Source organism: Crocodylus siamensis, chromosome 9 (assembly GCF_052110815.1).
Source record: "Crocodylus siamensis isolate JL-2025a chromosome 9, ASM5211081v1, whole genome shotgun sequence".
Lineage (NCBI taxonomy): Eukaryota > Metazoa > Chordata > Crocodylia > Crocodylidae > Crocodylus > Crocodylus siamensis.
Window position 1 is genome coordinate 61,348,030 of NC_143403.1, and position 24,640 is coordinate 61,372,669.

Consider the following 24,640-nt stretch of genomic DNA (forward strand, 5'->3'; position numbering starts at 1 on the left):
TGTCATAATTGTTTTGCATCGGATTCTTCTGCGTAGCTGCTTCTGTGATCTGCATGTCTGTACCACTCATTATTGTAACCTGATTGATTTAACCCAGCTCAGGAGGGGCCTCCTCCTGCAAAGGGAATATTAGATGTAGAGCTGATGGAGGAACTCTTCCACCACTTCTGGAACAGCTGGAAGAAAGGGCTGGGGCACCTCGGTCTATGCTGATTCTTAGTTATAACTTGCTCCTCCCTGGAGCCCTTGCAGCCCTTGCCTCAAAGTCAGAGCCCCCCTCAGGCTGCCGTAAGACGAGAAATGAAGTGCATAGGCAAGCTCTGGCTAACACCGCATCAGGTTAAGGAACTTTAAGTTACGTTTTCTGCCTTGTGCTCCATGTGTTTCTTCAGTCGCTAAAGATCCTACCCTAGAGGCTTATACTTTACTTTTACTATGACATTTAAGACTGAACAACAGCATCCTGTATTTTTAATGAGACAGTTTTGCTACTGCCTTCCCCTGAGAGTGTTTATTTTTTAATACAGTCAAAATGTAGTTTGGGCAAAGGTCAGCAATGGAGACGAGAGCTTTCAAAAAAGCAATGAAGTCTGGTTCAGCCAAGCACTTTAGCTGGTGCTTAACTTTAGGCATGTGAGTAATTCCACTGGGCCTGATCCACTGATCCAAGGTGAGACGATGCCAGTGGATTTTGCATTGGGCCACTAACCACAATGGAGTCAGCTTAACTGCTCACTGCATCAGGACATAAGGTAACGAGGACAATAGCTTGTCCGGAAGAACAGTATCTGACTTTCATTCCTTTGGCCACTAACTCTAGATCTCTTTGTATTTATTTTGATGCAGGGAGGACATGCAGATGAAGACGCCTCACAGTAAAATAAATGGACAGCCAAAAGGAATTTCCAGGGCAGATTGTCGACTGGGTTCAACATCTAGTTCCCAAGGGACCCCGGTCAGTCCTGCTAGACACTCAAATGTTAAGAAGGTATCTGGAGTTGGTGGAACAACCTATGAAATTTCAGTGTAAAATAAAATAAAAGAGCCATCCACTAAGCCAGCCATGAAGCTAGGTGCACTGTGAAGACTCAAACAACAACAGCAAAGGAGCAGCAGCTGCCAGTGTCCTTTTAATTTTTGTCCTCATCTTTCTTTTTTTGGCCAAAAACCAGCTGCGGGGAGGGAATAGAGCTGTACAGTCCATCAGACACTTTCAAATTGACGGTCGGGAACTGGCTACCACTTAGCACCACAACCAGAACGATTATTTCTTTCATGAAAGAGAGCGAAAAAGCCATCGTGCACTTGTCTGTCACACAAACTGGTTGTGTAGAAGTTGTGCTGTGATATAGTACACTTAATATGGGGTCACTATATTTTCCCCACTCAGACCCCCAACTTTTCTGGCCAGCAGAGTCTCTTTGGAGCTAAAGGCCTGACGGCTTCTTCCTAGGACACGGAAGCCAGGCTTCCCAAGTTTCACAGTCTGCGTGTGTGAGAACTGCCATTTGTCCTCCAAGCATCAGTGTCGGTGTTATTACTCCTCCTTCAGTGGAAGAGGGCAGGAGTGCAGCAGCCCTCAAACCTCATGTAATGTTTTCAAGTCTCTCTGCTCTGACTCGGGTTCAGGAGGAGAGAAAGGATAACAACAGCTTCTCACTGTCAGTCATTCGCCTTCCTGTGTGTGAAATCCTGTGCGTGCGTGTTTGTGTCTCGTGGAACAGGACTGCCACATAAGTAAGGATTTTCTATTCTTCTCTGTGGTTCCTTCTGTTTTTAATGGTTCTTGTACTCAGAGGACCAAGTATATGAGGAAAGAAATGTTTGAATGGAAAACGAAATTTTGAATAGCCAGAGACTGCCTCCCTCCCTCATTTTTGCCTATTGAATTTAGGCAGTAACGTGGTTTATTATCTTGCACTGGTGCAGTGTGTAAAGCCTTACAGCAAGGTTATCATGATCTGTTGAATATCCAGTGCGTGTGATGGAGCCAAGCACATGCTTAGAAGTTATAAGTTTGCTGCTTGCCTAATGACTAGTGTGTTCCCACCAGCCCTTAGTGTTGAACAGAAGTTTTCAGTATCAGTAAAGTCCACTGAGTTATCTGGGGCCTTCTCCTTCTGTCCCCAGAAACCATTGCTTACTTTAATAGGTTTAAAAGCAACATTATTTTAAGAACCAAAACAAAAGCTAGTGTACAAGTTCTGGGTAAACCAATTTCGTGACCAAATCCATTTTTAACCACCTTGGAGATCTGTAATACAGAGATCTGGAGCACTGTTAACTGGGAAGATCATATATGCAATTAAGAATATCCTGAATGACTGCAGCTGAAGTCAGATGGAATGATTACTTACCTCTGAGCCAGTCAGATAGCATATGAAATCTCTGTTTCTTGGCTGGTTTTTCCAGTAACAGGTTTCTGCTGGACATCTAAATTCATCTCCCTTCGGAGTTTTAGTAATGCCTCCTTTGCAGTTTATGATTAAAAAGGGAAAATTTCCAGATATTGATATTCAGAATTTGTTTATGTCTAAATACATATACATATAAATATGTATATAGCTACATAGCTAATAGATTGTTTTCATTAACATCAAGATTTATTGTTCCTTGAGAAATTTTGTTGTTGGCTTTGCCTTGCTTAACACTTCTCTCTTGATTTGATAAATCTTGATACCTCCCACAATATCTGCTTAGTCTGTCCTTGGTCAACCAGCCCTCGTGTGGAGAAGATGGAAAGCATCGTGGGATTAATCGTGCTTCTGCATCGTTTGAAGAGAGGAATCAGAAAAGTGGTATTGTGGTAATGGACAGACAACCAGATACAGGTTTGCAGTCAATGCAACAGAAAAGGCCTGGTGACTTTTTAATGGCATACAACAGGGACATCACAGAGCAGAGAAGCAATTGGTCTTCTAAACATCTTTGGTACAGTCATGTCTAGAATATCACCTTTAGCTACAGGCACTTTATTTCCAGAAAGATACTGGCAAATTGGATCATGCTCAAATGGGAACAGCAACTATAAACAGAGAACTGGAGAGGCAGGTTCACAAGAAGATTAAAAGGGCTAGACTGTGTCATTAATTAAGCAATGATTATGGGAAGTGGGTTTGATATGTTTACATATTTTTAACTTAATGGATGTAAAACCAAAGGTGAAACATGGGGTTATCACTGGTAGTAAATGGGTTAAGTTAAAAGGGAAAAAAAATGACTAACAGGGGAAAGGGCTGTGGAATAGTCTTCCAAGGCAGGGTATTGGAAGCGTGACCACTTAGAACTTTTAAAACTGAACTAGTCAAACCAGTTGGAAGTTTTTGATAAGTTGCAATCCTGCACTGGCACGGGGCTGGACTAGATAACCTGGGAGCTTTCTTCCACCTTCAGTTTCTACTAATCTTTGATTCCAATCTGAATGTAACTCCACTCCACATGTGGTAAAAATCAAGCCTGCACACAGGATTAGTACAAGGCTTACATATCTCTACAGGCATATTTACTCACACTGAAGCCCTCAGTGCAGGAGCTAAATGGCACATACATTGTGTTGCTAATCTGTATTGGGACAAATTTCACTCTGTAGGGTTATAAAGCAAGCTATGCAAGCAAACCTTTAATATTGTACCCATTAGCATTGAAAATCTGCATCCCTGTGACATTTTTACAATTACAATGAGAAACAGAAAAGTCCGTGGAAGAGCTGAAGGGCAAAAGGGCCTTTGAAATTGCTATATAAGCTCACGGGCAAGGATTGTCCAATAAAACTAAACATAGCACTCTCTGTATAAACCTTTTAAAGCCCTTGCAGCCAGTGTTCTTTTGGTATATCTCAGGCAGGAAGATGAAGAAAAAATAAATACGTGGGATAATTAGATTCAGATGCAAATTCTACATAAGTTTTGTGAAGAGCAGAATTGAAACTCGTCCGGCATATTCATAGGCTAATGATAGCACCAAAATTCTTCTTTGAGGCTTGCATAAAGACTAAGAGTAGCACAAATGGCCTGGAGGCTAGAGCAAATTATTCCAGTCTTCCTGGAAATAGGAATCTATGCAGAACAGTTACCTGGGATTGCAGGGCACCTGTTCCCATCTAAGGCTCTGGTCCCCCAGGTGAATCCACAGGAGTGGCTTGCACTGGCTTGCATGTGCCAGTGGCAGGATCTACCCCCTGTCACCTTTACAAGATTTCCACGGTTAATGTCCTTCAGGCAGCCTCTAGATTATCAAGAAAGTACTGCTTTTACCCACTATTTTTCTATTTTTATTAGCACTAAGGGCCATATCCTCTGCTGACGTAAATTGGTGCTACTTTGTTTACATTGATTAGGCCCACACCAATTTCCTGCAGCTAAGGATCCAGTCCATTCAGTCCTAACAGAAAACTCTGGTGCAGGTTTAATGTTTTGTAAAGTAGCTCTTATTTTTTTTCTTCCTTAACACATATTTCAAAAGTCTTAAATCTTTTGATTAGGTTTTTATTTTTAGCTATGAGTTGTATATTAAGCCTACTAGTTATTTAAAAAAAACACCAGTGGTCTTCATTTAGTTTATGCATCAGTTTTCATTGTATATCAGATTATTATTAGCATCGCTTCACTGTTTATTCACCTTCATGTAATACTCAGTTTCATAGTAGTATAGTCTGTCTTGAAAGAGTCAGATGTCGATACAATTAATTGTACAATATATAGATGAATATGAAATTAAATGTACCTTACTCCATGGGTGGGTGAGAGAGGAGATGTTTTTACTTGAAGCCTTAATATTTTCCTATTTTATTTCTTTATGTGTTGACTTAATAGGGGAGCTGTAATAGCAATGAATTTCAAATGCCAGGCCAAATTCTGCTCTGGCTATAGGTGGCATTTGGCCCTCTATGTCAAAAACTGGATGCAGAAATAACTTAGGAGTGAGCAAAGTTTTTATATTCTCAGAAGCAAAAATTCTTAGGACTGAGTATTTTCATGCAGCTGGCTAACAACATTTCAGAGATGCATCACCGTATGAGAATTTGTATTAAAGAAATCTCTAAGTCTTGCATTACCGAGGGAATTGATAACAAGAAGCATACAACTATCACAAGTTTGTATTTTCCTTTTAAATTAAAAAAAAAAAATCAAGTTATTTATTTTGGTTGACCTCAGCAGTAAAAGTGGCTCAGACCTCTGCTTCAGGGGCTCAAATCTGATGTGTGGCAAATGTTTTGCTTTATGTTGTTATTTTAAAAACACAAACCAAGGGTTACACAAACTTTGCTCAAGACAATTGTATCTGGGGCAGGGGGCAGAGGGAGGCTCCGTGGATGATGACTGTACTCCTAAAAAGCTTAAATCATGTGGAAATTGGAATGTGGTTTGTTTTGAACTATATAGCCTTTTGGTGAGGCAAGGGGGGGCATTCACTGTTGTTGTCACATAGACAGTATGGGAAGTTTATGTTGACATGTTTATATGGTCTGTATTTCACCTGTTCTGCCATCTTGAATTGTTGGAATGTATCTGTGCAGGCTTTGTGGAGCTCTGTCTGTAATAATTGTTGTGGCTCTCGTAATACATATATATTTTTTAAACTCTTGAGTCACTTCAGTATTTTAAGGTGTCCAGTTTCCCTGGTGTGTACGCATCAGACTCTTGTCCCGATATGGTCTGGATTCGTGGTGTTCTACCCTCTTTTCGAGGCCTTGTTAATGTCCTACTGATTGCATCCTGGTCCATGGACCAAACCAAGCGGCATGGTGCTTCTTCAGCTGCTGTTGTCTGCAATGAGTACTGCAAATTCTTGGCGCCTTTCATGGTCCAACTTCTACTTACGTGCAAAACGTAGAAGTCTGTAAAATATGGTAATCTAGCATGGGAGAAAGAAGGTCAATCCAAATGCAAAGCTCCATGTGATAAAACACAAAAGGAATTAATTGTATCTTACATACCTCCTTCAAGGCTCTTTAAAGAGGGTAGAAAATAAGATTAGTCTTAAGGTAATTGCTGCAGAGCACAGGCATTGCTACTAAAGTGTCCTACCCGTGACATCTAGATCTGTACATCTTCTAGGTATCAAAATGCCCGGCTGTCTAACCAGTTCTACTCATCTCTGTTTCTAGTGTGTGAAAATATGCCTGTTAGATCTGGGATACTGATTCATAGTTTATACAGTTGCCAAACCCTCAACAGCAGCTGCTGTGGAAGCTCAGAGGCTGGAATATGCATGATGTAGACTAATTACATTGAGAGAGGATTCATTCAAGAATGTTCTTTGTAAATGCCTGTCATGCTTGTATGCTGTAGTGTCTTTAAATGATAAAGACTAGCCTATATATAGAAGATATTAAATGCTCAGCTGATGTAAACAGCACAGCTCCCCCAACTGCCATGGAGTTGGAAAGAGTGACACCAAGCCATGATTTGGCTCGACATTCTGTAAAGACACCCTGGTTTATGAAGATGTTCTGTATGAGACACGGAGAATTACCTGAGTTGGCATTAATTTCTCTCCTTTCTTTTTTAATTCTGCGGGCCAAGTCTCTATTCACATTCAGGAATGTAATATTTGAACAAGGAGAGACATAGCTAGGAACTATTTATGCAGGTGAAAATAGATTTTAAGGGAAGAGCAATTATATCTTAAATGTATTAGAATTACTGTCAAAATAACTTTTGTTCATCTTATCACAATAACTGGAGTTGTTAAACAAAAAAAAAAAAAGACTCGTTTTACAGCTGGCATACCTGTATCACAGAGACATTTAAAAACGTCTTGGCTAGATATTTCAAATGGTATGGGGAAATATGATCTACTTCTACAGATTAAAAAAAAAAATCCTCAAGAACTGATGGTACATTTTATAGTGCCTTATAAATATATATAATATGCATATGTATGTGTGTGTGTCTGTGTGTGTATGTGTATGTATACATTATATATATACATATATTCTAGTAAAGCTAGTTACAGGTCTGCTTTTCTGGTGTATTTTAAATGCAACTGATCTTTGCTTATAGAAACAAAAGTAGGGGCTGTGTCGGTGGCAAAATATGAAACGTGATTGTGAAAGTACAGGCAAACACAAAAAAGCATAATCGAAGGCAGTACCTCTGCCAGGGGATTTCTTATGCTGGCGGAGGAAAAGTCAGCAGCAGATCAGTTTAAGACTGCTTTAAGAGCCATTCAGAAAGAAGGAAGCAGAATTACAAAGGCCTGGAGCATATCAGTATGGTTATTTTAGACCTTTCCCTTCTTTATTTTGTATATTTATTCCTATAGCTTCTGTTGCCCTATATCTTACACATTTGCCACCTTCTTCACATCACTTCTTCCCTGCCCTGCCACAGTAGAAGGGAAAAGAAGGGAACTAATGAACCAAGTGGTCTGACTTGCTGTAATTAATCCTGTGTAGTCAGGTACACTGAGGGCACGTCTACATAAAATGCTTTACTTGAGATTAGAGTAAATTACTACACAGGAGTACTGCACAGTCACCATCTACATGTGCAGACTCTTACTGTGCAGTAATTTGCTCTAATCACAAGTAAATTTGCTACCTGTAAATACAAGTAGCAAATTTTCTTGGGAGTAATCACTATGAAGTACAGCATGTGTAGATGGCTGACCAGGAGCAAATGTGCACCCAGGCAGCAGGAGATTGTTCCCTGTCCCCAGGAGCTGCCTGCTGCTGAGGTGGGCTCCACTGCTGGAGCCTGGGTGGGGACAATGTCACCCTGCCCATAGAGGTGATCATGGAGTGGGGGCTGGAGGATTCTTACTCCCAGCCCCCACTCTATAGTGGTGGAGCAAGGTCTCTGGATACAATTATCTCCCAGCCCCTGTACCGCAAGCAGTTGCAGAGCGGGGGCTGGGAGTTCTCTGCTGCTGGGGTAGGAGGACATTGTCCTTGCCTGGGCTCCAATGGCGGAGCCTGCCCCGGCCAAAGGCAGGTCCTGGGGCAGGGATGGGAGCAATCTCCCAGGCCCCACCAAGAGACAGCCCTGTCTCCTGGCCCTGTGTTCCCTGCCAGCCCCTGGGCTAGCACTCAAGGGAGCCTAGAGCTACCCCTGGCTGCTGCAGGTGACTGGTGCAGGGCCGGCAGGGGTGGGAGCAGACTGCTGCTGTGAGCAGCAAGTCTGCTTCCGCTTCCCCGCAAGTGTAGAGACTTGCCTGGGATGGGGTTACTCTGGACTAAATTACTCTAGAGTAAACCCACCCCCGAGTATTTGCATGTGTAGACACACCCTGTTAGTAAATGGTGCTTTCTATATTTGGCCTGGAACTGGATATACAAAGAGAGATATGCCCAGTGCTCTAAGGCAGTGGTTTTTAACCTGAAGTTTGTGGATCCCTGGGGGTCCACAGATTATGTCTAAGGGGTCTGCGAAAGATGACTATGATCAATCAAAAGTATGTGAATACTGAATATCCACATTTATAATTCAAAGGGGTATGCATCGCCATTTGAAATGTTTAGGGGTCCACAAATTAAAAAAGGTTGAAAACCACTGCTCTATGGGATAAAGGAGCAGGGGGAAGGGCTGGCTGCATTTTCACAGGAGTCTTAAGGGAAGAGAAAAATGTAATTGTCTCAAAGCTATCATAGGGAATCTGGTATATGTATGCAGCAGGGAGATACCATGGATCTCCTTCACCTTGGTAGCATTCATCCTACCCCATGGACAAAAGGACCACCCTAAACAATTTCCCGCCCAGACAACAAACAACCCTGGCAACTTCTGCAAAGCTTTGGAGGTTAGCTCTTGTATCATAGAGGATAAGTGACTCTTGGACTCTCTTACCTTGCTCCTCCATTTTCTTCCCCTCTCGCATACACACTATTTTATACCAGGTAACTATCCTTTTTCCTTTTTTCACACTCTGGTTTGTTTGTTTTTTGGTGGAGTCCTCCAGCACCTAAGGCACACTAATTGTTTGTGTGAAGGGCACGAATGAAGAGGAGTAACACTAACTGTCCTCATTGCGTTAGATCTAGTATGCACATCATCTCCCAGGAGCATGTACCTGGTCTGAAAAGAACAGTATGGGCTACCTGGACCAATTTAAGATATTTTTGTTATCCATTTCCTATTAAACTATGTTGCACCTGACCTCTTGAGCATAGACCATTAAGTGGAGATTCTGTGGTCCAACATGATGGCAGAAGGTACATTATGACAGAGGGGTCAATTCCTGTGGTTTTCAATAGTCCAGGAGCATCTCAGAAACTTCAAGGGGGAAAGAAGTATGGCCAACCACAAATGTTCAAAAATCCTAAGATTTAAAGAAAAGAAACACTGGATTCTTTGTACCTGCATTTCGCACGTTGAGTCTTCAAGGTGGAGTTGGTCAACTTTGGACATATTTTCCAGTTTCCCATTACAACCATGAGGATCATATAATAGTAATCATGACTCCAAGAGCTGGTTTATTAACAACTGCAAGATTTGTCATAAAATCCCAGGAGTCGGCAATATTTTAATAATTTTTTAACATACCCCTAATGGCAGCTGTATTTGCATAGAAGCTGTTCACAAGGTCTTACTCATCACTCCCTCCCCGCCCCCAGCAGTGAGATTCTCCTGGTAATACCAATGTACAGCTGAAATAGCATTGCCCCATTGCCTTCTACATTTTGAAACAAGCAAATTTCTCGGTGCAGTTCCGTGGCACCTGTTTGTCTAAAATAGATGTTCATACTACAGTTGCTTTTCTGCCTCCCAGGATTAAGGCAAAGGAAATCACTAAGAAAACATGAGACGATAACCACAGGGCTAGAGTAGGTCTCAAGTCAGGACATTTAAAGCTAAGTAGTGTAAACTGACTATTTAGCCCTTTAGGAATGTTCTGGCTAAATTTAAATTGAGTAAAAACTAACAAAGGTGGCAAACATATTCTCTTCCCATTCCAACCAAAATGGGCTCTTGTATTCTTGTGCCAGTACACAGCAAACAGAGGAGTGCTGCCGATTCTACGGAAAGCTCTGGCTGTTCCGTGGTCATGCAGACATGAATGGTGTGGAGACAAGTTATAAGGGCTCCTTAATGTATTTCACAAAAATGTGTAACATGCAAGCTGGAACTGTTAACAAGGCAGGTAAGGACCATATTCACTTCTACTAGGTTTTATTTAATTTCTTAAAAATCCCAGTGCTTAAAAATACTTCCTGCCTGTATGCTTTCCCCACGTCAGATTAGAATACAACTGTGCGTGCCCTTAGTGCTGTTACCTAGACGTCTCCCTGCCAGGAAAACTTGTGTATATCAATGATAATTTAGGGGGAAAAAAAAACTTGAGAGAATATACCTAGTTTGCCATATAACAGGAGATGCCTGAGTACCCGACAAGGGAAAAGGCAAGTTCCCATCTAATGCATCACTTTTTAATTACCTTCTCTCTTTTAGGATCGAAGTATGCCCCGAGGTGTGTTCACTGAGACCTTTCTGGACACACAGGGTTTATAGTGTGGACTGAGGCTAGGGTTTTCAGTATCAAAACCACAGCCCCTGAACCTTTGTGATAAGGAAGGAACTCTTCTGCATGAGAAGAGTATTTCCAAAGAGACATGGGACCATGCATTAAAGCCAGTGCATTAAGCCAGCGTGCTTTGTTTGCAATAAAGTGGGTCAAATCATGGCCCTGTGAACTGCAGCTTTAATTTTAATAGAGCCACAATTTCAACCAATGTGAATTTCTTCCATGATGCCTACAGGCCATAGTTAATTAATGTTAGAACAGATATATTTTTGCCTTCCAGATCTGTTGAAGATAAACTTCAGAATTTTTAAAAACCAAAGGGACAATCTTCTTTGTGGAAAATCTTCATAAATATATCCCCCCCTTCTGTTGCTGCTGCTGCTTCTGTTGCCCTTCCCACCCAAAGCCTACATTTGTGGGCTTTATACAGGGGCTGGGATGAGGAAAGAATCCTTCTTACATTGCCTAATTGTGTGGTAACGCACAGCTGCTCTTTTACCTGTACTTCAAGGGGCTGTAGCTGACAACTGGTCAAATCCCATACCAGGCTCCAGACTGCACTGCTGTAGAGAGATGCTGTGTGCATGGGGGTGAAAAGCACCCCTGCATAGTTCATCTGCCAGCTGTGTGTCAAAAGCCTCTTTCCCCAGCTAGGACAGAAGTGACAGCAGACAGACCTGAGTTAATGACTGTCTGCAAAGTGCTTTTGGGACTCTGGATGAAGAGGTGCTAGAGGACCACAGTGTAATCTGATCACCCTTTTTGTAGCATGCCACCCTCACTATCCTGCTTTTTCTCATGTGAAATTATGTGTTAAATGACTGTATGGCATCTTTCTGAATAGCCCTGCCTTCTGTTTTTGTTTGATTGCTCTACAGCTCTGGAAAAGGCATGAGAAGATCTGTCATGCACATGAATGAATGCAGCCTTTACGTAGGTAATGCTCCCATTGCAGCTACCCCAACATCTGAGTAAATCCCACAAGTAGCACTGAGGGCCCAGACCTGCAGCCCATGCACAGCCAGTCCTGTTGGCTGCCAGATCAGGCCTTAACATGGAAGATGTCTAAAATCATAGATTTAAAAACAGGAAAACTGAGGCTTATAAATAGATGGTTATGGGGATGAGTAATTTTTTCAGAGCATCCTTATCACACATGCAGTCAGGCAGATGACTTCCATGGTGTTGGTCACAAGCTGATGCACTTCAGATAATAGAGCAGGCCTACTTAGCACACACAACACATTGGCAATTGCCCAGCATTAAGGGTTACAATTTGCAGCAAGCAGGCACACTTGTTTCATGTACAAGGGAAAGGAAGGTCTCCTGGCCCAGGCACTGGGACAGGCTTCTATTCCTGGCTCTATCTCAAATTTCCTGTTTGACTTCGGACAAGTCATTTCATCTCTCTGTGCCTCAGTTCTCTGTGTCAAATGGGAATCCTCACAAGGGCATTGTGAATGCCTGAGAGCTGCTTTAACCCTATGGCATGGGAACAAGATGCATATCTAGACAGATCCTTTTCCCAGCCATCTAGGTATCAAATCTGCAGATTTCAGCATTTTCCTACTTAATTCTCAAGACTTTAGCATCATTTTAACTTAGCTGCTTGCTGATGGAGCTTGGAGGGTGACTGTCTGATATACATTCTGTATGGCAAGCTGGGTTTTTAATGCTGACTTTGAATATCAAGTTTACTACAGATCTGAAACAAGTTTCTGCCTTGATCTTTCCTTGACCTCTCGCATATTTCCTTATAATCTTTGCCCCCCTGCCAAGACTCCCTGCTACACATGACCTCCGAATTCCAAAAGGGCATATGCATGACTGCCTTAAGCAATTCAGCTCTCCTTTGCCTGCTTATTGGGACAGTTGTATCAGTTGTATATAGATTTTTTTAATAAAACATTGACCAGAAATACATTAGAAATGGCAGTAGGTTGAGTGGCCTTCAAAAGAGGACACCCCATCATAGTGGACTATGGGTAGGTAGCACAGTGATCTGGGACTTTTATAGACATGGCCATGGTGTGGGTTGCTGAGGAAATACAACCTTTTAATTTTTTTCTGGAGAGATAAGAATAAGCTGCTATGTTGCCATGACAAAACAATGATTACTCCTTGTCTTCTTGTGTCCATGTTAATGTACAGAAATACCTATAAATATATATTTATCTGCTATGCAGTATTCATAGCACATGAAGGATATCAAAGAAGGAATAAACCTGTATATTGGTGCACAAACATTTCCTTTGCTAAGATGTTCTTTCATCCAGAGCCCTGTTGGTCCTAAATGTAATATGAAGGGAGTAGGGGGGGTTAGAAATAATAACTCATTGGGATGGTTAAGACATGTAAACACACCTGCTTTTAAAGGGTAGTGGTTAGTGCGTGTGTGAGCGTGTGTGTAAATACAAGTTGCATGAGTTTATTTAACTGTAAAGGAAAAGTAAATATATTTATTTTCACTTGTATTAAAGCACAGAATGGCTACATTTTTTCAAACCTTGTAACCCTAAGAAAATATACCATGGTAATTTACTGTATTTCTCCTTCATTTTTTACAGAATTTATAATGCTGTTCTATATGGGTATTTTACTTTTCATTTAATTTCCCAAATAAATTTTTTTCTCATGTTTTATCTATATGAATTCTTTAGATATCTATACGGGCTGCCTCTATACATATCTAAAGGCCTTGAAGTTGCAGAGTCACACGCTTGTTTTGTGTTCCGTGTTGGAGAAAGAGCTTTATTAAGCAGGTACAGTTTTTGTGGATGTATTTGCAAGGACACCACGGAAAACTGGATACTGACTGGTCAGGGGAAGCGGAAAAGCAAGTGATAGCTCCTGCTTCTCACCAATCTTCTGCTTAGAAGGAAGCACACACAAGCCCTATCCCATCAGAAGCAGAACGCCTCACACTGCTTGCTCAAGACCAGTGCACCACACTGCATCATACCTGATTGTGAATGATGTGAACCATCAAGCATGTAAGTGTGGACAAGTCAATCGAACACAACCCTGAAGACTAAGAGACCAATAAGCTATTGGCAGCAGTGCTGTCAACTCCTCTCTGACCTTAGGACAGTCATGTCACCCCATTGTGGCTGTTTCGTGAGCCTGGTATTGAATGTGAGATCCTGGAAACAGTAACTGTGTAAGCCAGTTTTAAGCTGTATGTAGTCTTTCCTACCAGCCGCATCCAAAAGGACAAACTGAGTCCTCCTAAGCACAGAACAGCAAACTTAGGTGTAAGCAAGCAGCATTGGGGCAGGGATGGTGAAGGAACAGTAAGTCAGGGGGACGCACAGTGGGGAAAAAAGAAATATCTTACACTGGCATGGAAAAGAATAACTAGTGCCCAAAGCGAACAAAAGAAAAACCCTTCTGTCCCCTGTCAAAGTGCAACGAATGCACAGGCTGGGCACTTCCTAGCAATTACATACAAGGTCTCTGCCTTCCTCTTCAAAGGGCACCTGGTCTTCATTACAGAAGTCATGGGGGTGGGTGGGGAGGGTATAGCATGAACCCACAGGGATGGGAGAAGGCAAAACTGAGTGATGAAAGGAACAACTGGAGTCTTATCGGCGGTATGGCATGTCCACCTGCCACTCAGAGAAAGAGGTTAGGGAGGAAGCTCAAAGACAGCGCTATCTACATAACACCATTGGTTCTGTGTGCCCCCCCACAACCTCTCCTAATTTCTTAACTTAAGCTTAGTTCAGAACTGGGCCATTCCAGCAATTATTGAAGTCATTCTCTATATCATCGGTCAGCAAGCTATGACCCACGGGTTAGAGCTAGATCTGGCCTGTGGAGTTGTGGCTCCTGCAGCATTTGGCAATGGGGGGTTACCTGTGCCGCAACATAGCTGGGTGGCAGGGCACAGTAGCAGTGGCTGAGTCCTAGCACCAGCCCACCTCAAACCCCAGCTGGGCCATTCTGGCCCACTGCCGGAAAACATTGCAAACTGCTGCCCGGGGCAGTGAGGCCTGTGGTCAACTCCTGTACTGAACAAGGATGAACTGTTGAACTGGGACACCTGTGTAGTGGATCCCCGTGCCTGCTGGCAGGGCTGGGTCCAGAGTGTTCAATGCAGGGGTCACTGTACAAAGTACACCCATGTTACTATTTTTTTTTTCAATTCAAGCAGCAGTCAGCAGTTCTATGGTGCTTGCTGTCTGCCTGATCCCTTTCAACAGAAAGCTCAGAACTGAAGTTGTGTGAAAATAAGACAAAATACAAATTCAGTGCGAGAGATGCAATTTTTGTTCTAGGTCATTTCTGAATGCCCAGATTCTTCTTTTTTGTTATTCTTGTTGAGCTGTTGCAGCAGTTCTATTTGCAGTATGCAAGATTATCTCTAGCGCAACTTATATCTACCCTTAAAGTAGCTCATTACCATTTGTTTTCAAACTATAAAAAAATCTTGCGAAGATCTGAAGGTCCAGCTTCAAAAGGGTTGCCCAAAATAGACAATAGAATCTGGGACAGCTACAGCTAGGGCTGATGACTGTAGGCTTCACAAATATATAGACATGGCCATTCATAAATTCTTGTTCATGTCAATAATTATTACACTTTTCTCCTGGATCTTCACTTAACTATACCTCAAATTATACACTCCTATATTTATGAACAGACTGGTTCTGTGGCAATTTATATTTGGTCATAACTATTTGTGCAGGATACTAATGGAAAATGGGTTAGAATAGAGCAGTGTCTATAGAATTTTTCAAATAATTGCTCTTTGGAAATGCTCTCTCATCAGCATCCATCTTTCCTCCACTCTGGATCCAGCAGGACTTTTTAAAAATAGTGTAATAAGTCTGAACTTTTTTTTTCTAAATTAACAATTGTTTTTTTCTAGTGTGTTGTGTATTCGGTTTTATGCAAAATTGCTAGACTGAGATACCAAGGGCAGGAGAATGACTATTGATATTGCTGTCCTTACTAGACCTAGTAAAAAGTGATTGAATTTTGCACCCATTCTGTAAACTTTATTGACAGTTCAACAAAGTGGGGATGTTTTAAAGCCACCTCTGATCTGTGTTCACCATTTTCCTTTTCATTTTGATGGGAATTAAAAGTCAAAATTCTGGAGGGCTCCATACATTTGTTTACTAAGTCTCAAAAGTGCAGACACCAATGGAAAACAAGACATCATCTGGGGAGGCCTAAGCAGTTTTCCCTTGTTCCTACCTCTGTGTCATTATATAGCTATCATTCTCCAGTTAAGAACCTATTTAATTGCTCCCCTCCCCCGCATCCCGCAGAGAGACTGTTAAAACCCGTTCTTAGACCATTAACCGAACTTTTCACATGCTCAGAATTCACAGAATTCAGTATGAGCATAAGTCCTTTACTGGTTCTGGACCAGAAATGGAAAATGTATGTAGCAGGCGACAGGCAGTACCTCAGCAGGAAAGTCAGAGTCCAACCCACACTAGTTCATGCTGGCCTTGTTCATATCAGGAAAAAAATTCACAATGCCCAAGTTACCAGTTACCTGCAACATTGGGGGCACTAGGCAAGGCTCTAGTAGGGGCATCAGCATAATGTATTGCATAGTTTTCTTTTTGTCAAGGGCAAAACTGGGAATGTGCGAGTGAATCCATATTGAGAATTCTCCTAGACTGTGCAAACCATTAACTGGCAAAGATACTCACATCAGACACTGTCTGGATGCAAATGGTCTTTTCTTCTGACTAAGATATTTTTGGCAAACACTGCATAGAGTTTTCCCAGGGCCTAAAAATATAATTACACACACACACACACACACACACACAAATACATATATATATACATACATATATATATATAAAGAGAGAGAGAGAGAGTAGAGAGAGAGAGCGAGCTATATCTATATATATATATTCATTCAACAACCTATAGCCTTTTTGCCTGCATGCTGTGATTCATCAGCTTTTGTCAGGAATATAATTTCAATCATCTATCTAGGATGCCTGCCAGAAAAATTCTGGACAAAGATGGGATGAAAAAGTTATTTATAAATGAGCATAATTATGCCCTACACTTATTAGACTTCAGAATGAAAGACAGAGAAAAGACATGTATAATAATGAATATTTGTAGAAAATTGTGACAAGCTTCATCTCTCGTTAGTCACTGACAAAAGATGATGGTCACAGGAAGAAAGGAAGAGATGGATAGAGTGAGTGTATGGCAAACTCGGAGATGCTGGAACTGGTGACTGATGATAATCAGCACCCTGGTCAAGTTCGCTGATGACACCGAGCTGTGGGGTAAAGTGAACACACCGGCAGGCAGGGACCGCATCCAGGCAGACCTGGATAGGTTAGAGAGGTGGGCGGCTCTGAACAGGATGTGGTTCAACAAGGACAAGTGCAGGGTGCTGCATCTGGGGCGAGGGAACCAGCATTATGGTTATAGGTTAGGGGCTGCCCCTCTCAGCAGCACAGAGGCAGAGAGGGATCTTAGAGTCATGATTGCCTCCAGGAGGAATATGAGCCGCCAGTGCAACGAAGCAATAGGCAGAGCCAACCGCACCGTCGTGCATCAACAGGGGCATCACTAGCAGGTCCAGAGAGGTCTTGTCCCCCTCTATGCGGCGCTGGTCAGGCCGCAGCTGGAGTCCTGTGTCCAGTTCTGGGCGCCGCACTTCGGGAGGGACATGGAGGACCTGGAGAGGGTCCAGAGGAGGCCACTTGTATGGCTGAGGGCGTCCGTGGCCAGCCCTATGAGGAGAGGCTGAGGGACCTGAATCTCTTGTCTCCGCAAGAGGAGGCTGAGCGGGGATCTTGTGGCTGCCTACAACCTTATCAGGGGCCAGCAGCAGGGACTTGGGGAAAATCTGTTCCCCAGGGCCCCCCTTGGAGTCACCAGGAACAATGGCCACAAGCTGAGGGAGGACAGGTTCAGGTTAGATATTAGGAAGAACTACTTCTCTGTAAGGGTGGCCAGAGCCTGGAACAGACTTCCCAGAGAGGGGGTGCTCTCACCTTCCCAAGAGATCTTCAAGAGGTGACTGGACAGGCACCTGGATGGGGTCTTATGACCCCTGCCACCCCCAGTGCTCCTTCCTGCCCATGGCAGGGGGTCGGACTCGATCTGTCTAGGTCCCTTCCCACTCAGTGGTTCTATGATAATAGAAATAACAACGTCAAAATCTCAATTGAAGTAATGTATTTGGGACACGAGTGAAGCAAAGCTGGGAGACTCCTATTTGGGAGCGTGCTTTAGGACAGGCCTGTTATATCAGTGTAAATTTGGCAGAACTTAGTGGAACTATCCCAGATCATGGCTGTTGTAAATGAGACCCACCCTTCATTTTGCATTTTGCTTTTAGAAGCCAAAAACTGAATAGGAGTAGAAACTGCACTAACTCTTCCTAATTGGAAGTGATGTCTCCCAAGGCATGCTGGCAGGAGTTAGCACTGCTGGGTCCCATGGAGAGCTCTGTTCTGTGAGTAATGAGAGGGCTATTTTCTGTTCCTCTTATCAGATATCACTATGCACATAAAATGTTTTTTCTGATAAACACCCCCCCACCCTTATGAACACTGGGCCAAATTAATCTCTCTGTGCTTTCTATTTAGGTGCAGAAGCCCAGAGGCTAAGGGTGAAGTTCAGCCAGCCATTGGAGCCTATATAAACCCCACTTAACCCTTGCATTAAGTGACTTATTTTTTAGCACTGGGGCTTGGTAATACTAACAGCCCCATTGACTTCTGTAGGATTATTCCTGTTTAAAGTTAGCAATGCACTTAAGGACCTTGCTGATTCTGGGCCTTAGTCTCTATATTATGAAGAACAGCTTTTGAAAAGCTCGTCTGGCTAAATTCTGTCTGCAGCTGCTATTTCTATGGTGTCGCCAACAGAGAATGTCATACATGTGGCTGAATGTCTTGCAGTTTCTCCAGGCTCATAATTAGCATCATTTCCCTCACAAAATCTTTTATTGCAGGGCTTTGCCTGTATAGTCTGACTGCAGCTTGAAAGCAGAAACAAAGGGTTTAACTGTTTGTTTCCAAAAAGAGAGAGTGGGATTTGGAGACCCTAAGTCAAGCTTGTCCCCAGTTATTTTTCTAAAGTAAAGAAGCAAATAAGGTCTTTTGAACTAGACTTTCTACGGCTGACCACGGTCACATGGCAAGCCAAAGGCAAAACCAAACAAAGAACAAAGAATTTCTCAGAGGCCTGTTGTCCAACCACTTGATCCCAATCTCTCTCTGCATTCAGGCTACTATCATTCAGCGCAATGCAATGGCATCTGACCAAGTGCAGCTGTACCAACCAACATCTGGCCAAAGAGCCATTTGTTCTTGAAGGACATAAAATAACTGGATAAAGTTTAACAAGCCTATAGTCCCAAACTTATTTTCTTTCCAAAAAGGAAAAAGGAAAAAGATGTGCCTTACAAGGACAGATCAGCCCGAAAAACATGACTTATGGAAAGTTAACATGTATTGCTGCAAAAGCTGGATCTTGCTTACTAATCAGGATTTAGAAAATGCATACACTATCATTACTGTGCTCAGAGTTGTATCATTATGAACAATCAGCAGCACCTGTGCTTAGTTAGCAAAAAAAAGTTTATTGTTGATCTCAAGCAAAAAAATAGGTGGGATATGATTTACAGGCAATATAATCAAATACCAACCCCCCTTTTATTTTCCTTCATAAGGATTACACTAAAATGCTTTGCTTATGTTTCCATTTTTTAGGCCATCTGCTCCTAATTAAGCTCTTCTGATGTGACACACCATTATTTATTAGAACTTAAATTAGGTAATGTCACGTTAACATCTGTTATAAACTCTTAATTTCAGAAGCCAGACCTGGGAAGCAAAATTGGATGGATTTACCCAATGAAAAGGCTAATGACAATAATTAATAATAATGGTTTTCCAGTTTGAGAATGATTTAACATTTGCATATTTATAATTTTCAAAAGGCTTTATTTCATAAATGTCATAGGCCTTTCATAACTATCAAAAGGCTTTTGGGTAGCCCTTGGGTTCACAATCACATGGGCTTGAGGTTGGTAACCTGAAACATTTTGTTTTTAAATGACTGAAATCCAAGTCCTTGAAAAGTAGCAGCTGGAAGCAACTACCTTCCTAGGATTTTACTACAAGCTTTAGGGGCTCAGGCCTGAAAATATATATGCCTATAAATAATTTGCTTGGAGGAGAAGCCTCTTGTTTTGTATGCATGATGGGCAAATGTTCCTCCACATATTCCTGCAAGTCTCCCACCCATCACTCATGGGATTCTGGCAGATGGATTTCTGCCAGTAGCAGTCTCCCATCAGGAGTACTGCATGGCTCCATTCAGTCCTGTTCAGTAGAGTGCATTTTAATACATGCAATGAGAGAAACATAAGAAATATGTTCATGAGAACAATATACAGAAGATACATACAGTTCTTGGTTAATCCCAACCCTCAGTGAATCTCAGCTATTTTGGTGACTGGACTATATAAATAATGCAGAACATCCAGGGGGCATTTTCTTTATTCTCTGGGATGATGGGGGCAGGGAAAAATAGGGGACATACTTAGCCTAGGTAGGGATAGAACGCCATACATCAATTGTTAGTGATTAATTTATTTGCAATAAGTAGGCTATCTGTTGTTGATAAAAAGGGAATTTCTTCCAATCTTCCACAGCTGGTAACTGTGACAGAGCCTGGGAGCTGAAAGCAAAGTTATGGGCAAATCTTAAATGCGGAGAAATGGAGTTTTCATGCTCAGTGATTTGGCTGTAAATAAGAATATGACGTTATACCTGTATGCCACCTTTTGTACATGCATCTCAAATCCCAAAAATGTAGACCAGCGTTGCAATGGCACCCAGCCAACCTGGGATTGAAAAGTGTAGGCAGGGAAGCAGTATGCACCCTGTGGGTCATCCTGATGCTGCAGTCAACCAATAGCACAAAATCTCTAAGGAGGCTCTGTCTTTGGATAATCGTGGCCCTGGCAGTAGGCGCTAGTGCTGAATGATTGGCCCTGAGAAATTGATGTGAGCTGCAAACCAGAAGGCACTTTCCTGCTCTGACATCTGCTGCAGGTTTGGGAGCACCATGATATCCTCCCGACGTGCTGCAACAGAGGTAGGAAGTTGGACTCCCCCTGGATACATTGCTTTCATCATCACATCTCAAAGTGCTGAGTGAATGATTCACATGGAATAATACATCCAACAAATGAGTTCATTCATGCTCCTGGTGCACCTGCGGGCAGATTATATTTTCTCCATGTATATTTGTTACTTCCTTTGCAAAACATTTTCACACTATGACTTGGGCATGAACAGGTTTCCACGAGTGCTCCAGGAATGAGCCTTGAAATTGTTTCTGATGAGGCAATAAAGTCACATTGTGTAATTTTTGCCCCCTGATCAAACAAATATGCAAAGCACAAACACTTGCACATACCTACATGAAGTTCACTTTCTACAAAAATCCCTTGTGTAACTTTGCCATTTGCTTTTTGCAAGTACAACTTGATCTCTTGAGTGCTCACAGAAGATAAATGAGGCAAGAGCAGGACTGAAGTGAACAAATAAATATTAATGGAAAATTTTATACAGCATTTACTCAGCTCAAATATCTCGTTTGATTATGTTTCCCCTTAAATTACGCTGTCAGATATGGTCAAAGAGCCAGCCTCAGCTTCAAAACTCATTTCTTTGGATGAGTTGAGTCACAAGTAGAGTATTGCTCAAATACAATGTTTTCCTTGGCTTTTTTTAAAACCTAATGAGCTTATACAAGCCCCATTTCATGACCGAACAGTTAAAAATGAATGGAACATCCCGTTTGTGCTGGATCTGAAGCAGCAGCGAATTACATCAATATTTCCTTTAAGAAGGCCAGCAATAAGCCCACAGTATATATCTAAACACGTTTGGATCAAATGACACAGACTGTTTCCTTTTTGTGATAAATAGTCATCTGTAATTGTTATACATGCAGATGATGGATACTGATTAAACCCGCCTGGGGTAGCTGAAAGTGCTGTTAAAAAGCACGTTTTCTCCATATCAGATGTGCTTTTATGAGTCTAATTACTTTATTTTCTTAATTTTTTCTCTGAAAGTTAACAAATTCTCTTTACAAACGATGGGCTAAGGATTTGCTTCTGCTCCCTGAAAAGTTACTGGTAAAGAACCTAGATACAGACTCATTCTGGTAAGAATTTCACATTCCAAATGAGCACCACAAGTCCTTTATGGCCACCTCATACTAAGGTTGATCCTATGCCATTGCCTACATGTTCCCGGTGGCAAGCCAAGGCACAGGAACCCCCAACAACCATGTCCTATGCCAGACCTCTTGCAGGCTGAAGTGGATTGAGCAAGAGCAGCTAGCTCTGCACTTGAGGAATTCCTTTGCAATAGGATTATTCCCTGGGAGAGGGCTTGATTTATATGCTGTCCTTCCCAACAGGGCTCATTTACGGCTACTTTGAAACACTTTTACTGGTCAGTGAAGAACTTTACACTCAGGCCTTGTGATCTCAGATACACCCATTTTACCCCAAAGCAACCCCAATGATTTTGATGGAGCTGCTCCTGAATTACAGCAGCTGAAGATCAGAATCAGTCCCCCATTCTTGATAAGGATGGCGGCAATGGGATCAAATATTGCCCTGGTGCTGGGTTGGGTAAATTACAGGGAATAGGAGATATGAGCACTGGGTCTCATGGAAGACTTCATTTGCCTTGTGACATATTCCAGTCTTTAGAGGGCTCAGACTGCCTGTTTAGTATACACAGTGCACTAAATACAAGTGCACACACTCCTTTTGGGAGGCTCAGCTAAGTGAGCTCACACACCACATCACCATGAGCCTGGGCTCACAGGACATCTGCGGGAACTTCCATATGACTTGCATGCTTCATTTCCCCCTCCCTTCTCCACACCGTTCTAGCACAGCCCTGCTAACTAGGGCCTGCATTGCTCTGTATCAGCAGTGGTACCTTTTTACATTTTAAGCCAATTATTTTTAATAGTTTAAGGAGATGTTACAGGTCCCCTAGCTTTATCACAATGCAGTCAAAGGCCACATATCAAAAATTCAGCTGAACAGCATTTTTGAGCACCTTGCTTGAAAGCCTCCAAAACAAAATGACATGATAATAGGAAACAACTACACCTCAGAGCTGAGCACAGCAAACTTCCCTGCAGGATTCATCACTGGGACAGGCTCTAGATCTATAGCAGTAATACCATAGGTTTTCACTGCATGAGCTAACAGAATAACTCTATTAGCTGGTAGCAGTAGAACGCTGCTATCCTGTTAGATGGACCTGGTGCTAGAGGATGACACACAATACATTGAACCAGTAGATTAGAGTATCAGCAAAATAAATAACAAAATAACTAAAGTTAAATAGACAATTATCAGTCTTAATGAATATGACTGTCTGCATGTTCACCCTGGGGTAGCATTTTAAAAATCGTATTTTTAATCATTGCATTCAACCCCTGGTGGAGGTTTTTCAAACCAAAAGTAGTAATACGAATTATTGATTTAAAAAATATCATTCTTCACTTATCAAGCACCAGTGAGATCTCAAAGTACACAAGTGCCGCAATACGCAGACTTAACAAAAAAAGAGGCACTAGACTGATGTGCTACAGTCAGAATACCCAACTGGTCATGCGTAATCACACTAGAATGACATCTAAATGCTGCACCAAATCAAGTGAGCAATAGCATCCATCTTCATTGTCCAGCACTGGAAAGTTATCCAGATGCTAAGCCAAGCTTACTCTTCCTTTAGCTCCAGTGCCTTAAATGGCAATACCACAAAGAGTGGATTTGACTTGCCGCTTATCACTGGTGTCAAACTCTTATAGCAGTGGGCCAGATTCAGCTGTGGTGGAAGCTGGTGCTACTGCAGTACAGCCAATAGAGCTGCATCAGCCTGTACCAGGAAAAGAATTTAGAACCTGACTACTGGATACTTCACAGGGACTGCAAGATACGTGCCATTAATGGCACTGAGACTCCAAAGTAAACCAGTTCCTATAACTCAAGGGACTGAGGAGAAACGTCTGAATGTGACAACTGAGGCGTTTCTATAAGTGACATACCCTGGGTATAGGAAAGTCATCTAGCCAGGTACAGCAAGGCACAAACCTTGTCCACAGTGCTCATGACTGGTATCTTAGAAAGGCCAGCTTCTGCTGCTGACCTGGCCTGGTCCTGCCCCCAGAGAGGTTCCCCATGTCCTCTTGGCACTGTAGAGCCCTTGTCTAGATGAGTGATCACAGGGAAAGGTGATGACTGTGAGTCAGGGGAGATGGGAGGAAAGAGGGAAGTGGCTGGACACGGGCTGGAGGAAAATTGGGAGGCAGTCCCTGGGAGGAAAGGATAAGGGACTAGCACTGGCAAAAAATCTAGGGTAGTTCTCAGAACAGTGGGAGATGGATCGATTGACAATGGATGAAACTAGAAGAGTGGCATTTACAGGGCATAGTGCTAAGATTTGAGGATTTTACTTTTCTTCATTGCCTCAAGATGACTTATATGACAAGATACGTAGTTCCTTAATATGTTAGGGGTTAATGCCTTTTGCTACAGTGAAACAGAATCTAAGTTTAGTCTATTTTAAGATACTTGAGAAGAAACTAAAAGCTAAAGAGTGCAAAAGAGAGGGATAAAAAAAACTAGGCTATAGCTAATGCACATGTCTGTGATACACTTGTCTAACCCCTGGGTGCCACTGTTGATCTGTAAAATGTCCATGAAAAAGGAACTATAATGCAGCCTCTGAGCCTACCACAGCATAAGTGTGGGACAGAGACACGAAGTGGTGGACAGGGGAAACACACTCATGTGAAAAAAGCTTAAAGTGGCTTAATTTCTTTAGCAAAAATATCTTCTCCAGCCTTGACACAATGATTCAGCATCTGACCTAAATCCCTCCCAGTGACAAAAGTGAGACAGCACCAAAATGTAGTGGGGTCTATTTTAAGCCAGGCAGACTGGTCTCAGTTGTGCTGGTGAAAATTTGGAGGCAATCAGAATTTAGATCCTGGAAACTGAGGGTCCAGCGGAAATGGCAGGAGAACAACATGAACAGTATTGCTTTTCAACGGGAGAAATTTGAGAGGGGGAAGGCACAACTTAACTGTGTGGACCACGAAGAAAGGAATGCAAACCAAATAT

The 24,640-nt window shown here is 42.3% G+C and overlaps 1 protein-coding gene across 2 annotated transcripts in view; it reads left to right on the plus strand.

Moving 5' to 3' along the window:
- ZDHHC8 (zDHHC palmitoyltransferase 8) overlaps window positions 1-13,123 on the plus strand; it is a 185,056-nt gene extending 171,933 nt beyond the window's left edge. For both annotated transcript variants that reach the window (XM_090062159.1, XM_090062158.1), the window contains one exon: window positions 847-13,123. In XM_090062159.1, the coding sequence (XP_089918285.1) occupies window positions 847-1,030 (184 nt within the window). In that variant the 3' untranslated portion in view covers window positions 1,031-13,123. The remainder of the gene's footprint in view (window positions 1-846) is intronic.
- The last annotated feature ends 11,517 nt before the right edge of the window (window positions 13,124-24,640 follow it).